General features: G+C 34.0%; 2 protein-coding genes across 4 annotated transcripts in view; both read right to left on the bottom strand.

Annotated features, from left to right (window-relative positions):
• The window catches only part of CNBP (CCHC-type zinc finger nucleic acid binding protein), a 549,700-nt gene that overhangs the window by 355,552 nt on the left and 177,514 nt on the right, over window positions 1–16,634 (bottom strand). The window lies entirely within an intron of this gene.
• Window positions 1–16,634, bottom strand: part of ATG7 (autophagy related 7) — a 100,665-nt gene that overhangs the window by 26,558 nt on the left and 57,473 nt on the right. For both annotated transcript variants that reach the window (XM_026724386.2, XM_026724394.2), the window contains exon 17: window positions 11,500–11,622. In XM_026724386.2, coding sequence (XP_026580171.1) covers window positions 11,500–11,622 — 123 coding nt within the window. The remainder of the gene's footprint in view (window positions 1–11,499; window positions 11,623–16,634) is intronic.

Consider the following 16,634-nt stretch of genomic DNA (forward strand, 5'->3'; position numbering starts at 1 on the left):
ATGGTTAGAGGTAATGTACCACAGCGCATCTGAATAGCCAGAAAATAGGTATCTTTACTTCAAAATAACCCCAAATAATGGAAAGTGTTTTTTTTTAAAAAATCATTTAATCATGAATAAATTTTCTTTTAGGACCTGATTTTTAATAAAATACATGTCCTTCCTGTGTACAATGCGAATCTGTTTTCTGTATAACTTGACCTCCAAGATCCACTCTAGTATTTATGAATATTGCTTCACTCTACCACTCAAATATTACATTAAAAACTTCCGATTATTGCTGTTCTGAAGTATAGCAACGTATCTCAATTCACAAGTATACTCTCAACCTGGGGAAATTGGTTTGATGGTTTATTTTTAATCAAGAGATATACCTCCTTGTAAATAGCTACAATTTCCACAGGGTTAGCACTGTACCCATGTCAATTGGATTAACCCTTGCTACTCTAATATGATGCGAGATATATAAATAGTAAGGGAAGAATTTGGTGGATGCTTTTGTTTCTCAAGGAAACAGAGCCACACTGTCTTTATTTGGAATGAGAATTTCCAGAATCAAACACATGCAGATTTCTAAGAACCTTAAGTAATTAGAGTTCATATGTTATTTTATTTTGGATGGATTTTAAGATTACACTGAATAAAGCAACTGAAGCTGTTCCACTGAAAGGAACAAAATAGTATGAACTGAAGCAATAATTTTCCATTTATACAAACTTGATTAATAAATAATAAATATATCTGAGCAAGTCTTAAAGAAAAGAAAAGGAAAACTCTTCAGAAAAGCAAATATGCTACCACTGTGGAAGATGAAGAAAAACTGGGATCAGTGAGGATGAAATCCAGAGTGAAGCGTATTCTCACAGATCATGCCAAAGATGTCAGTGATGTGGAAAATTTGAATATAGCTCTATGTAACCCAAATCCTTGCATGAGTTGTCAAAGACAACAGAGCAGAAGCAATAGATGTTTTAAATATATAGTTTTGTGCCTGAAAGTGTAACATCGCTATTAAAAATATACTCTTCGTTCTTCTAGTCTGTCCTATTATTACACTTTAATTATATTCCCCTCTGGAGAGAAGCCAAAAGCAAGGCAAGCTGAAACAAAGGGAAAAGTAACTTGTTTCACATAATATTGAATAGGGTTCTTTTTTAGCATGCTCTGACAACCAGTCCCAATAAAAAAGACATAAAAGCAGAAATAAAATTATCATTGTTTCCAGCTCTTGTAGTAGAGGGGTACGAAGAGACAAAAAGTTTAGCTGTTACCTTTTGGTACCCTAACAAGAGCCAAAAATAAATATAGATGAATGTATGTACGTACAGTATGTATCTTCACCCCCTCCAATCGGGATAAAAGTCAAGCAGATGCTTTCATTCAGGATTATTATTTCAACACCAGCCCTGCAATCTAGCAAGTTTAACAAAAGTTATGCCCAAACTGACTACAAGCTCAAATCATAGGTTGCATTAAATTGGAAAACAGTACTTTGCATTTTTTTAATGTAACATATGAATAGCAGGTACCTGCTCTTCATATGTTAGTAACCTGTTATTCATCTTCATATGTTAGTAACCTGTTATTCATCTTAAACTACTAAATATGATAGGAATTAATTTGCATTTACTTTTTTGATAATCTAATGTTTAGTTCAATAGACTTTATTTTTTAAAAAAATAATATTTGTAAAATATACAAAAATCATACCCTTTAAGATTCATCAGAATCTTCAAATGACAAAGTATCAAAATAATACTTGCTTTCCTTCCTTAATATATAAACTAGTTGGTCATACCCAAGTTATATAATCTCATGGAAGAAGAAGAATAGAAATATGAGACAGAAGGACAAGCGAAATAATATATGGTGACATGGACAAAAATTTTTGGTTACAATATATAAATGGATCAATAGGAAAATATTTGATTGGAAGACCAACCAAAGACTTATGTTCTAGTCTTAAAGAGAATTTTTATAAAGTGATATACTGTTAGTAACCTGTTATTCATCTCAAAATACTAAATAAAAGCCAAACCCTAAACTATAATTAACAAGACTTTGAGAAATACACATCAGAAACAGCAATTTCCATAAAAGAATTACACATCAGAAACAGTAATTTCCATAAGATAAAAACTACAATAAAGCATATTAAAATCATCCTACTATTCTTATTTAGCCAACCAGAAATAAACTAAACTGTAATTAATTAACAAAAATCTAACACTTCTTCTTAAGCAACTGCAATCAGTTCCTTAAATCAGATGTAAAATGGTCACTAAACAAAATGGTTGGAGAAGGAGAAGGGGGGAGGCAAGTAGGGGGCGGGGAGAGGGACCGTGGGAGAGGGAGAGAAAGGGAAAGAGACAGATAGATGCAGCTGGTTCTTGCTGTTGTTTCAGATAAACTTCTCAGACAGCTTTGAAAAAAATGAACTCTTTTAATCACTGTATTTCCAAGCTGTTGCTAAATGAGTGGCTATATTTTTAGTAGAAAGAAACATGGTTTCCATGTAATATATTATTCTATTTAACCTTCTATTTAAGGCTTGAGAATCTTCGTTAAATCTATCTTACTTTATGTAAACAAATATTGCAATGTTTAAGTACATAATTTAAGGTTGAAAGCATTACTTAATATTAGGACATTATTGACTTATTTTGAAAACAAAAACTGTCAGGTATTTAATATATGAAGAAACACAGAAACATTTTTGTATGTATCAGCAAAATCATGCTAATCCCCAAACTGCTTTTTAAACAGTGAGTGGGAGGGAAAGATAAAAGTTAGCATTTTCAAGAATAGAACTTCTTGGCCAGTGATAGCATAGAGAGGGTTTAGTGTCCTGATTATATTTTTCAACACTGGTGAACATTTAATTTATCTAAAAAAAAGTTTTCAGTTTATTACACTCCCTTGAATTGGGATAGAGAGATATCTTTTAATGTATGTATGGGAACCTCCACCTTAAAGACTAAAAATAGTTTTCTGGGGTTTTCCATCTGACTCTTACATTTCTTCTCCAGCCAGAAAAGTTTTTCTCATCAACCAGAAGCTGAAGACAGATAATATTTTTCCCTTCCATGTAATGTAACCTGTTCTTTTCAAAAAGTCTGATCGCAGGACAGGATTGTGTGTGTTTGTGGGTGGGTGGGTATCTGGAGACAACTGCTCCTGGAAAGGGAAAAACTATATAATAGGAGACTAGTGAAACTGCAAAACTCTGTCAAAAGTACATTTTTAGTTAAATGATATAATTTACTACCACACCAAATTGACTTTAAAAGGATATTAGTGCAGGATAGGACTATCTATGGCTCCTGGAGACAAATTGGCTCTAGGCGTATTAATGGCCTAAAGACAAAGCATTGAAAAGCAATGGGAGTGAGCACTGAATTCATGCTCCTTTGTGAGCTTCCTTTGTAGCATCTGCTTGGCCATTATCGAAAATAGAATATCGAAGTAGACAGAATCATAGCATTGTGGATCTACATTAGAAGGGACTACAAGATGATTATTCCAACCTATTGCAATGTGCAAGAAAATCAAACAATCCTCAAAAGGTAGTTGTCCACCATCCACTTAAAAAACCCTAGAGATGCAGAACCCACAATCACCATAAATTGAATATTGCACTATTGCACAGCTATCAGGAAAATTTTCTTTATATTTGAAATCTAGATAACTTCAATCTATACCGATTGTTAGATTGTTTCCGATTGTTTCTGAAGCTAATTACTGTGGCAATAGAAAATAGTTCCTGCAGCTTTTGTGTACCTGATACCATATGTCTCCTTAAGAGTTTTTCTCCATATCTTGCGTCTTTGTCACCTCTGATCTTGTTTCCACTGAACTTGTTTCAATTTGTCAATGATTTTCAGGAAATGTGATTCCCACAATAAACAGTAATTCAAATGTGGTTTAACTGGTGCAGAGAAAATAAGACACTTCACATATTATTGATAGTCCTTTTCCTAACTACATTAGGCGTCCTAGCAACTGTCTCACACTACTATCTTATATTCATATTGTTGTTACCATGCCCTTCAAATATGTATTGCTTCCAAGCCATGAATGTTCCATCTTGTACACGATGGCCTTTATTTTTCCCCCTTAATGCAATAAACATTGTTCTCATTGCAGATATTTTCCCTCTCACCCCAGATTTCTAATTTACCTAGATTCAATTTCATTCTGTCATCCTAGTTTTGTACATTTTGCAAGTTAATAATAATAATACTTTATTTGCGATCATAGACCAAAACACAAGTACAACAAAAGAAGAACATGGGAAAATTAATCATGAACAATTGGTCACCAAAAACTTGACGAAGGGGAATTACAGCATTCTCCTCTGATGGTTACAGCTCTTTAAAAAAATTTGGAAACTTGAGAAGTGATGTATGAGGAGCCATCCCCTAGACAATAGAGGAACAAATTACTAACATTGGGTCTAGAAGGGTCCGTTTCAAGGAGAGACAGTAACTTAGATCTGCCTGCGTTAAACATAGGGCAATATAAAAGGACATGCTCCACGGTTTCAACCTCAGCTCTGTCACAGGGGCATAGCCGCTCATTAATCGGGAGCCTCTTAAATCGCCCATCCAGTAGTGCTGATGGCAAGACATTAAAGCAAGCTAGGGAGAAAGCTCTTCTATACTTGGGAATGGTTAGAGTGTAAAAATAAGAAGCCATCCTCAGTCCATAGTTATTAAATTGGCTGAAGATCAAAGGGGAGCAAGTTTTGTTAGCTCTGGCTCATAGATATTAATTTTGCAAGTTTGATAAGCAACCCATTAGTTCCATTATCAGACTATTAATAAAATGTTGAATAATACCAAGTCAGATCTCAGCAGGACCCCAATGGTTACTGCTCTCCATCTTGATATTGATCCTATGAGTGTTGTTAACCAGTCAGTTGTGGATCCACTTTATTTTAATGCCATTCAAATTACATTTTAACATGGTAAGAATGTCAAATAGAATATGTCAAAACCTTTGATGAAACTGAGGTAGATTATAAACACATTCTCCATGTCTTCTAGTGTATTTATTTGTCAAAGAAGACAGCATATATCTGAACTATTATTGACAAAACCACATAACTTTTAGCCATCATAGCGCTAACGGTTGCACGTTACCTGCTTTATAATGTTAGGCTCCCTGGTTGGCAATTACTGGGATCCACTCCCCCCCCACTTTTACTAGAAAAGGAGGGTCATATTTGTTCTCCGATCATTTGACACTTCCCTTCTTTTCCAAGACCCCTTTGATTTAGACTGTTAACTAAATCAACAAGAACCTAAAGTGAACCTAAGATATTATTTGTTGGCAGGAGTCTTTTTGATCCAAAATACTCTTGCTTTCCAGTTGCCATTATTTACTTCAGTATGACTTAAATTGCCACATGAAAATGGCTTTCTAAATGCAGTCAACGGCAAGTATGAATTTACAAATGTAGGAGTTGCAGCAGCAGTTTCTTTTTTTCTGGAAGAGTTCCACTGGTGATTTCCTTACTCAGGAATAACATAGTAGATAATATCCTGATCTTTAATCATAGGAAAATTGTTGTGAATTACATATATACCACAGGCATTGTTTCTGACTGCTATGTTGACAAATACCTATGATTTGATCTTGTAAATATCTCCTATCTGTCCTATTAATATTCTTAATAAGTGATGTTAAATTGTTAAACTCCATACTTAACCCTTTAGAAAACAGCTCTAACAATAGAGGAAAAAAGCTGTATGTAAATAACCTGTATGCTATAGAACAAAATAGAATAAAATATATAGGCTCCTTTATGTAGGATGTATTCTATGGGAGGTTGGATAGCCATCTCCCAGAAATGATTTAGTTTGGATTCCTGTTGGATTTTCTGGTCTAAATCATTTTCTGAAACTCCATGATTCCATAACATTTGATTTGCATATTGAATATTCCTAATTCAACATGTTATCTGATAAAAGTTTAAGATAGACACTTGCCAGGATTCTTAATTTTTTACTGCCGAAAAAGTCACAATGAGACTGAAAAAATGTTGCCAGATTTATGTAGATATTGAAAAAAATAAGCAAGCTGTATTTATTATTATAACAAGAAAAGGTGGAATAACTCCATGCAGGAAAGCTTTGTTTCTATACTTTAGTTTCTCTTTCTCTGTCTTTTAAAGCAAGTTCCATGTATAAATGTCTTATTGAATAGTACTCATTTCACTTTTCAAACAACTTATGCTTTGCATTGTTAGCTGGCTTTGTTACATTTGGCTTCCAAACATTTGCCATGGTCTGGTGGTTGGCTTGTTCTCCATCTTTTAATTTTATAATCATAGTTTCTACAGTCTTGTTTCATTTCAGTTGTCCAAAAGGATTGCTCAACTTAGCTGTACTGACCACAAACTAAACAGGCTGTCCCTTAAGGTTCCACACAGAAAGAACAGACTAATTTCTACCAAGCCAATAATTTGAAGAACAAGAATAAAGGTATTGTCATCTGAAACATCAAATTACTGAAAGTAGTTCATAGGACAGGACTTATTTTTCCATGATGAAGCTAAATTGAAGATATTTATGCTACTTTTATGGTCATTCTTACCAGTTTATCTGTAGGTCCAAGCTACTTATCACTCAAGAGATTGTCATTTTCATAATACTCCCAGCTTCCTTACTTCTCTCACTGCAGTGGCTACCACTTGCAGGGAACTTTTACATCTGATGATGATCTGTGATACATTTTTAAAACTAACCAGCCACATTCTTCTTGTGTAATCTGAAACTTCTCCAGTCCGCCTCTTGGGGAATTTGTTCATCATTAATGTACTTTGTGCAATGATTTGCTACTTTCATTATCCTGAACACTGATTCAGTAGAATTTTTTGCCTCACATTTAAACACAATTATATCAGTGAAAAATGCAAATATTGTATCAAAACAATATTAAATAACTAGTAATAGAGCTTACAACTGTATGCTATGAATGGCCTATTACTGAACATGGTGTCTGTCTGTCTGTCTATCTATCTATTTTAAATGGATTCTGGGGGATGGTAAAGGACAGGAAAACCTGGACAAATGTTGTCCATGGGTTGCGATGGGTATCTATCTATCTATCTATCTATCTATCTATCTATCTATCTATCTATCTATCTATCTATCTTAGTATATGAGTATTTATTTCAAAGACTCATCCACAAACTCTCTGTTTCTGTTTATAGTATCCATAAATACTATAAACAGTATAGTAAACTGTTTCTGTTTATAGTATGGACACTCTCACAATAAAGTCATGATTGTGAAGAAGAATAACAATTTTGTTAGCCTTTTCTATGAAGAACAGCAAGAGGAAGGACCAGGGGAAGTGGTTTCCAAATATCTTACTTTCCTCCTGTCTTGTGCATAGGAGGGAAATATAATGCAGAGGACAACCAAATCATAATAGCATCATATCATGAAGTCCCAGAAAAGTACTGTTGGTTATGTACATACATAATGGGAATACCTACCTACTACAAACTTACTTCACAGTGTGATGTGAATAATTAAAATACTCTTTTAAGTGTCATAATTAATCTTGTATGAATAGAAAACAACTTTAAACACTGAATGATATGCATATAGAATATTAAAAAAACTCAGTTTATATGATGCAGACTTGCTCTGAATAATTCATAGAAATGATGTTATACATTTATGAAATCTACATCTGGAAGTAATTTGTACAAATGAAACTATGATTTTCTCTTCCAGTTCTAAAGATGTACAGGGGCTTATATAAGATAGAGTTATTTATTTGTTTGTAGATAAACTGTTCTATAATTTATGTATTTAATTACAGCAAAAAAGTTGTAATTCTTACTTGTTGCAGTTCTTGCTCTTTTCAGTTATTAACAGAAAGTGTCTCCAACAAGCTATTTATAATTTACTGCATTGGAACCTGCTATAAAGAACAACAACCAACATGGAAAATATATTTTAAGGAAATGCTTTTGCAATTGATTCAAATTAGATTTATTTTTAAAAGTTGCTTATATGAACCTAAAAGATGGTCTTGTTAAAATGATCTTAGTATTAAAAGAATACCAGCAACTATAAAATTTTATTGATGTTGCCTGCAGATAAATTACCTGATTATGATTATCACTTACAAACCAAGTTAATATGTAGACCAAAGCTAAGAACTGTTTACCTGTAAACAGAGGGAGCAAACAGAGAACAAGAGAAAGAGAAAAGGAGCAGTGGCAAATTCACCTGAGCAAAATGGATCCTATCTAGTCTTTTCCTACCAAGGTAGGTTTCAGGTCTCCCAAAGCTTGGCGTTGGTTCTGAGTTCCAAGAACAGATAGGAATATGTACTGTGATACTCTGACTTGAGCCTGAACTTTATGAGTGAAAAATAAACTGGTTCCTGACTCTGGTTTTAACTCACTGGTGAATTGTTGGTTCCTTCAGAACTCTTAACTTGCCTATAGCCAATCTTCTCTAATATCTTACAGATTATAAAAAAAGACAGGTTTGTAGTAATATACATGCCTTTGAAATCTTCTGTGAAACATATGTTTAATTGTAATAGTAAATACTGTATTTATATTCATCCAGCAGCCATTTTCTGCCCTTGCATGCTAAATCAGATGTTTTCTGATGTAATATTCATGGGACCCTTACAGAAGAAACTGCCTCAAAGTAGAAAATTGAGGACTTTTGACCATAGAATTCCATAATAGTTTTGTCACAAATCTGATGGGTTTTGCCAAATCTCTATTCTTACTAAACTAATTTTTACTGAACTAAAATTTATGCACTTCTTATTCTTCAGCGACTGAATAGTATAATTTCACCATGACTGACCATCAGCACAATAATTGCTTCTTTGAGTTAGGCTGTGTTTGTATCATGAACAGCATTTAGCCACCTTGACTTCTGTCAATCTCTTTTTCAATTGTCTTATTTTTTCCATGAATCAAGTTCCTCTCCTTTTTCATCAGGACAGTTGCCATCTTGTTATGTGCCCAAAATATTTAAGCTTTAACTTCATTATTAGTATTTCCAGAGAACAGCCTGATTTTATTTCATCTAGTACTCAGTTATTTGTTTTTCTGATCCGAGGAATTTTATGTTTTCCCCAACAATACAATTCAAAGTTTCATCTTTTTTCTTTGTTTACCTTCTCTGAAAGTTCAGCTGTCCCAGGAAATATGTTACTTTTACTAACATTTACCTTTGTTACAATATGAAAAAGAGCTGCAGTTCTAAATATATAATCCAAATTAAAAAGTGTCACTTGAGAAGCAATAGATGCTAAAAGTGGGTGAAGGGATACGGGCAATATAGGAAAGTCAAATTAAAATTTTAACACTAGTCCCAACTACTGTAAGCCTCTTCCAAACTATATATAGCAAAATACAATGGACGGAGACCGCGGGGAGAGACAAATAGAACAGTTCCCAAGGATAATAATACATGAGGATGTTGGGAAGATATTACTCTGATATTTATGTAAAAGTATTAGTTAAAAACAATATGAATTATTGGAAACATGAAATCACAGTCACTGAAAATGATAGAACAAAATTTGTATAGGATTTTAAAATTTAGACTGATCCAATACTGGGAACATAATACACCAGGCATTACTGTCCCTGAAAAAAACCATGTTTGGGTTATTGATGTAGCTACCCCAAGAGAGAGTAATATTGAAAACAAGGAGCGGGAAAGGAATACAGTGTAATCCTACCCCCCCAAAATGCAAAAATATGGAAGCAATTGTTGATTAGGGTATCAATTACTAGTGGCACTTCAGGTGCAATAGCAGGAAGACATAGACTTTGGATTGCTTGACAATAACACTAATAGGTACCACATATACAATTATTCCCTTTTACAATATTGTACTTCAAAGTTTAGACTGTGTAATCCATATTTGGTGAATTTCATTTAGTTAAGTGATTCCAGTCCATCTCAGCTGTTAACCAGAGTGTTACAATATTTACTAATGGTTAGTGCGAATCCTGACATATATAACTATGAAATAATGAAGGGGGGAGGGAGGAAGGAAGGAAGGAAGGAAGGGAGGAAGGAAGGAGACATACGGGATACAACTATTAAGTAATAACTAATGATTTTAACCATTCAAACTAAACATAATGTTGTACTACTAGGTATAAATGGAATTGACTTCAGACTCTCCCTCACATCTAGATGAATAAAAAGACAGACACTCTTTCAGAAAAGGCAATGCTTCTTACAGGACAGATTTTAAAACTAAACAGCCAGGCGTTCATGAGTCATAAGACTGTGGAAAAAAAGCAGCAACTACCCATGTTTTGAGGTCGAAAAATGCACTCTAATAATGGCTCTCTGCTCTTTACTCCAAACCAATTTCCTGTAACAGAAATGTGAAACCTCAGTGAAAATAACTTTACCAAAACAGATCAGAAAAAGAGAAAGTATAGTTTATTTTGGTCTATACCAAGGCCACATTCAGGCTCTAATAATAAACTATAAGAGACCTAAAAGCTATTCAGAGCTGAAATTAGGACTTGATAGCTTTAGCCAGCTGTTAGGAGTTTTGAATCCTGCAAGTCCTCAAAAAACAATTACTCTGAGAAGCACCAGGTAGTTTACTAGTCGAAGAACAGCATTCACACAAGAACTGAAAAGTGATGGTCTGGAGATATACTTCGTTATTAATTTACTTGATTTATATGGGTGCCCACTTCACAAATTGAGACTCAGTGGCTAATACCAAAACAGGACCAATAACAAATACGAAGAAAGCACAGTGCCAACTAGGGCCAATCTGTTAATCATTTAATATTCCAAACACTCCAAATAGCTCAAACACTCCAAACAGATGAAAGGACAAAAGGTAAGTTATGAAGACACAATATAGTTCCATTTATGGAGTTACAAAGTTGTAATATACAGAGCTTATTGGAGTTTGGTGGCTAATACATTTAAATAGGAGAGGTAATATATTGCCATTTCCTAAAATAAACTAGCATTTGCAAAACTGAAAACAGAAATTTAATGCTGTTTTATCCTATAACAATTATTTTGATAGTAGTTAATAATTAAAATACCACATTTTACCATAGTAATGGCACCAGAAAAATCACCAGCAAATTTTTCCGTCAGATGTACCTCATATTCACTCCCATATTGACTGACCTATTGAATATTTGCCATTCAAGTTGTTTTCAACTCCTAGTGACCACATAGATAGATGACTCCACATATGTAGAATTAAATAGAAACTGTTTTTTATTTAGCCTTAAAATAATAGTGAACTGAATCCACTGTGGGCTGTGGATATATAGTTTAATAATCTGATGGAGTTTTAAGGAAAAATGAGTTCTAACAACTGCTGCATGAATCGGATTCATGCAAATTATGTGAAAATATTAATCACTAAAAAATCCACTCTAAGTTGTTACTAATTAATGAAGCTGAACAGCAATAAATCTTACTCTTATTTTCTTTTGTTTTTGGACCTTACCTCAGCAGCTTGGGTCTCCTGATGCAACAAAGTCAGACCTGTAAGATCTTCTAAGAATGAATGGGAAGAATTAAAAACCTTTGCTAGGAAATTAAAGCCTTCTCTTTCATACTGGTCAAGGACCTGCCAAAAGAAAGCACAAGGGACAATGTTATTTATTTGTAATTGTACAAGGGTCAGAGTTTTTGAATATGACTCTTAATATAAATTTACAAAGTAAGAAATTGCAGCTTATTTACAACACATAAATATTGGTGTTTCTGCTAACAGAATCACAGAAGTTCTTTTTTATACCATTTAAATAAACAGTGTTATGAATCCCAAGATTTTTCACTTTAGCTTAAATGAAACACATTCACATTCACTACATTAACATTCAGTCATATTTTGGTGGTTATTCATTTCAAGATAACTAGCAGTTTGGACAATAACAATCTTTGCTTGCCTGTTTCTTTAGGTCTGGCATTGCTAAAATCATGAATTATGAGGAATTTTCCCTTTAACAGAAACCATTCAATTAAAAAAAAAAAAAACCAGAGAGCGAAACCTTCCAGCATATTCACATCAAGGAATGGGAGATTTTTTTAAGCAGAGAGTACAAAGAAGATACTCCAAGATTTTCATATCATCAGTTAAGTTCTAGAGATAAACCTAATGCCGTTTGCCTATTTTGCAATACATTAGAGCAGAGGTCTCCAAACTTGGCAACTTTAAGACTTGTGGACTTCAGTTTCCAGAATTCTCCAGCCAGCTATGCTGTTGCCAAGTTTGGGGACCTCTGCATTAGAGGTTCTGTATCTGACTTCTTAGCAAATGTATTCATAGTAAGAATAAAGAGACAACAAAGCCAAGTAAACACAAATAAGTTATTTATCTGTATGAATTGCTACTGAAATATTCTGTAGCAGAGTGAGACGAAATGTAAATATTGAATTAAGAAAATGTTACAGTAAGGTTGTACTGTAACATTTTCTTATATGCAACTGCAACAGGCTATGCTCATTTTCTTCTGGAGTTACAGAAAAAAACATGTAAAAAGTATAAGATGAATCAGGAAGTGGCTGATGCTGACTAAATTGTGATACTTATTCTCTGTTTTATCTTAATTTTCATGATGGACAGACAATTCTTAAAAGCATATAATAAGCCTAATATAAGGCTGGTCTCTTTTAATGCTCTTTTGCTATGCTCTCATTAAATCTGTTCCCCCACCCCCCAACACCCCTTCCACCAAGGAGTTTTCATGATGGGTACAGAGTCTATTAGATAAATGATTAGATAAACTATTAGAGTCTATTAGAACAAGCAAAATACAATCAAAGTAGTTTTATCACAATAGTCATCCATTTCTCCTGAGAGCGGGGAGCCAGCAAGTAGGGTAAGTGCTCTTCCAAAGATAGAACACAGACTGCTCTTATCTGCAGACAGACACTCATAGTTTAAGTTTGATTTTGGCAGAAACCGAGAATTATGAGGGGCAATGTAAATCAGGCCTTCATTAAAGCATTTGTCTTTAGAAAAGCCTTGAAAGTGCTTATAAAAAGATTGTGCGCATACATTCCAAGAAACAAAGACTTTAGGAAAAGTTAACTTTCATTTTCAAAGATCAAAGATCCAAATGGCTCTGATATTTGGATATTATTTATTTATTTGATAAAAGTATTTGCTAGTAGTCTCACCTTGGACTACTCGAACCAGTTTATGAGTCTTGTAATTTATGACAGCTTTAAATTGAAAACTCTTTGAGGAATGTTTAGCAAGAATGGGTTGGCCAACCTGCAGCCCACAATCACTGTCAAACTGAGTGCCTTATAGGCTGAAGGACAGATACAAATGACAAATATAAATAAAAGGGAAGTGAGATTTTGCCTACCCTTTTTTAATACCAAAAAGAAGGCAGGGAAACGTTTCAAACTTCAGCCACCCCAATAAAATAACCCTTCAAAAGCAAATCTGAAAATCCTAGACTTACTTAATGACATAATGATGCCACCCAGTAAACAACCTTTGTCGCCAAAACTTGGTTTTAAAAGTGTAACCTGTCTATTCCTTTCTTGATTTTATTTTGGTATATGTTACATAGAAAAAATAATCCTACTAGAGATCACGGCAAAATGTAGGTAACAACCCAGACAGATGCACAGCAATTTCTAGCAACAATTTCTATGGCATATTGAAGTACATTTTCAAACTTGAATCATAATCAGTGTCTTGGCTTTTCCAGTTACCAATCAATCAAAAGCATTGTATAATTTATTCTGTTAAAAATCACAATACAAAACACATAATACATTGGCCAGATTGGGGTGGTTAAGAAGTACAGGAATAATAGAAAACAACATCTTAAGATGTACATTACACTGAAAAAAGGTTCACTGAAAGCAAAGGAAATATAAAGTCTATGTGTACCAAATATAGGGTATAGGAAGCCACGTGAAAGTGTAAGCAGCTTAATTAGGGCACTGGGGATATTTGAAAAGTAACTTTCACAGTCGCTAGTTGTTTATGAAAAAATCTGCAGCTATCCAGCATAAGGAGAAATGTCTTCTTGAACAGAAATATTCAGATCTTTAGCGTCTTACTCAACAACACGAAATCTGGCTTGAACTCTGAAGATGTATAAAAACACAATGATTTTTTTTTTAAAAGGAACAGTGGAATAATGTCAAGCTCGAATTCAGGATCACCTCTCTCTTTGTGGTGAAGTAATAATCCCTTAAGAGCGTAAATAATTATTTTCAGGAGTTCCTGCAATATCCATTGTCCCGTGATGCTTCCTGGTGCTCTGGAATCTATCCATTCTTAAAATAATTTCATTTCATAGAAATGAGGTTTCAAATATGAGTTGACTCCTGCATACAGAACCTAAAAGATAATTTCACTGGAAGCAATTGCATATTCAGCTGCCCTCCCTCCTGGCACCTTAATTTTGCTTTGCTGAGTAAATACTATTAAAAGACTGTATTTGTCTGAATATATTTTTCCTGTGGCAGATGTTCATAAGCCTGCTTGGTTTATAAGGGAAATTCATTGTTGATCATTGTTCTTTGGAGCTTTTTCCCCTCCCCCCTCTTTTTAAAAACTTTACTAGGTATGCTCAGGGTCAAAGAAAATTTTCTTTTTCCTTTGGGGAATATAACTTAGGATCCATCAGCTTTTTTGCTATTATCAAAGGCAACCAATGCATGGATTCTAATAGATGCTTAGAAATCCTGAACTTTTTCACTGAATAATTTCCTTTATATTTGAGTGGCAGTCATCCTACAGATCTCTCCAATAGGTATACCATTTGCCTAAAATATTGAGCGCATCCTCTACAGCTATAAGAATTGTCAGAATGAAGATGAATGGAAGGCACAGCCAATAGAGATCTACAAAGTAAAGTGCAAAAGAGGGATGGATTTTGTGCCATCTTGTTTACATAGCAGACTCCCACAGAACTGTCTGATATAATCTGGACAGACTGGCATTAAGACTACCTTGGGAAGCACTGGATAACTTTCAAAAGGTGAGGTGCTTGAGTTTGTTCATATGCTATGATGCTTCACACATAAGATGCAGTGGTAGACTGAAAGCACTGTAATTACGATTGCAAATGATAGCACTAACCTATCATGCTACATTTCAGTAGACTACTGAAAATCAAGACCATAGTGGATGTGCCGTCCTACTCATTAGTAGACTAAAGGAATCAAACTCTTCTGAAGGAATAGCAGATGACAATATCAGAGACTAGGAAAGCATCAGAAATACAGTCTTCAGGTATAGATTTTCCAGAAAATTCCAAATGAATATGATTCCAATTATATATATTTATCTCAGTATCTATAAAAGTATCTGGGCAACATTATTTGATATAAAAATATAGTCTCTTTTATAAGGTTTGAATATTCAAATAAACTAAAAGCTGTTGTATGGAGAAGAAATTATTTTTAACGAAGTATAGAAACAATGTTGGACAGTAGGCAAAAAAATAAATGTCACACAATTTTGAACTATTTTTCTTTTTGACCTAGTTGGAATCAAACAGTATAGGGTTATTAGAGCAATTTTCTCAGTGCCAACAATGGGGCAGCTGAAATCTGATAACTCTCTATGGGTTGGAACATTCAGAGACAAGAGAACAGCCAGACAAATTGGTACATAGGACATAGTAGGAGGCTTGGAAGAATACAACAAATATAAAGTTGCCACTCTAAAAGCTTACTCCCGTGAGTGACTTGAAAATAAGTAGAATGCATGTAATGGACCTGTTAGTGGGAGCATGACAATGACTGGGTTTTCACCAGTTTTTTTTAAAAAAGCAATCATTTATGCCTATCTGAGAAGTAAGTCTACTCCAGAAGTGAAATAGAATCATAACTCAGTCCTCTATGACATGAATGGAAGACAAAATATCTTCATGAACTGTAAAGAGTTTTGAAGGAAGCTGAGATAAGATTAAAGGAAGTATGTAAAAAAACAACAGGCAAATCATTAATGGCCACTAAAAATTAAACTGAAGGAGTTTGGTGAGAGTTGTGCTTAGTCACATGATATTTGAATAGTGAGGCTTCTAAGTCCTAGAAGGTTCCAAACAAGGCCAAGTAAGCATGTGTGTGTGAATAATAAAGACCCTTGATGTTAAAAATATGCCTACGGTTATCATTGTACAATTATGAATAAAATACTAAAGATTTTTATAAAGATTTCTATAATTTTCAAGAGCATCCTATAAAATTATCAGTAGTTTGTACTCAGGTTTGTAACTGAATGATGATTCCGGTTACAGATTAATTGTATTAACTAGAAACAAGCTGCATTACCTAATAATTACAGCAATTAGTAGACACAGCGGGGCTGGTTTGTTCATAGCACATTGTCTGCACTTACATGCTGTGTCCAAACATGTCTTGTTTTTAATATAATTTATCAAACAAGCTATAAGATGTATCCATACAATACAGCTGCAAATCCAGTTTAGCTAAAAACCATGAGCAGTATGGCTGAAAACAACTTTGATTGCCTTTTCCCCAACAACTGTATGAAAATCTGGTCAGAAGGATACCATATAAAAATGACAGTGTTTGAGATTATCAATCATACTAAAAAAAAATCACATTAGAGCAATGTACAAACCCGTCCAACTGGACATA

The sequence above is a fragment of the Pseudonaja textilis genome, chromosome 2, assembly GCF_049901715.1.
Source record: "Pseudonaja textilis isolate UNSWEBS1 chromosome 2, rPseTex1.2, whole genome shotgun sequence".
NCBI classification, from domain to species: Eukaryota; Metazoa; Chordata; class Lepidosauria; order Squamata; family Elapidae; genus Pseudonaja; species Pseudonaja textilis.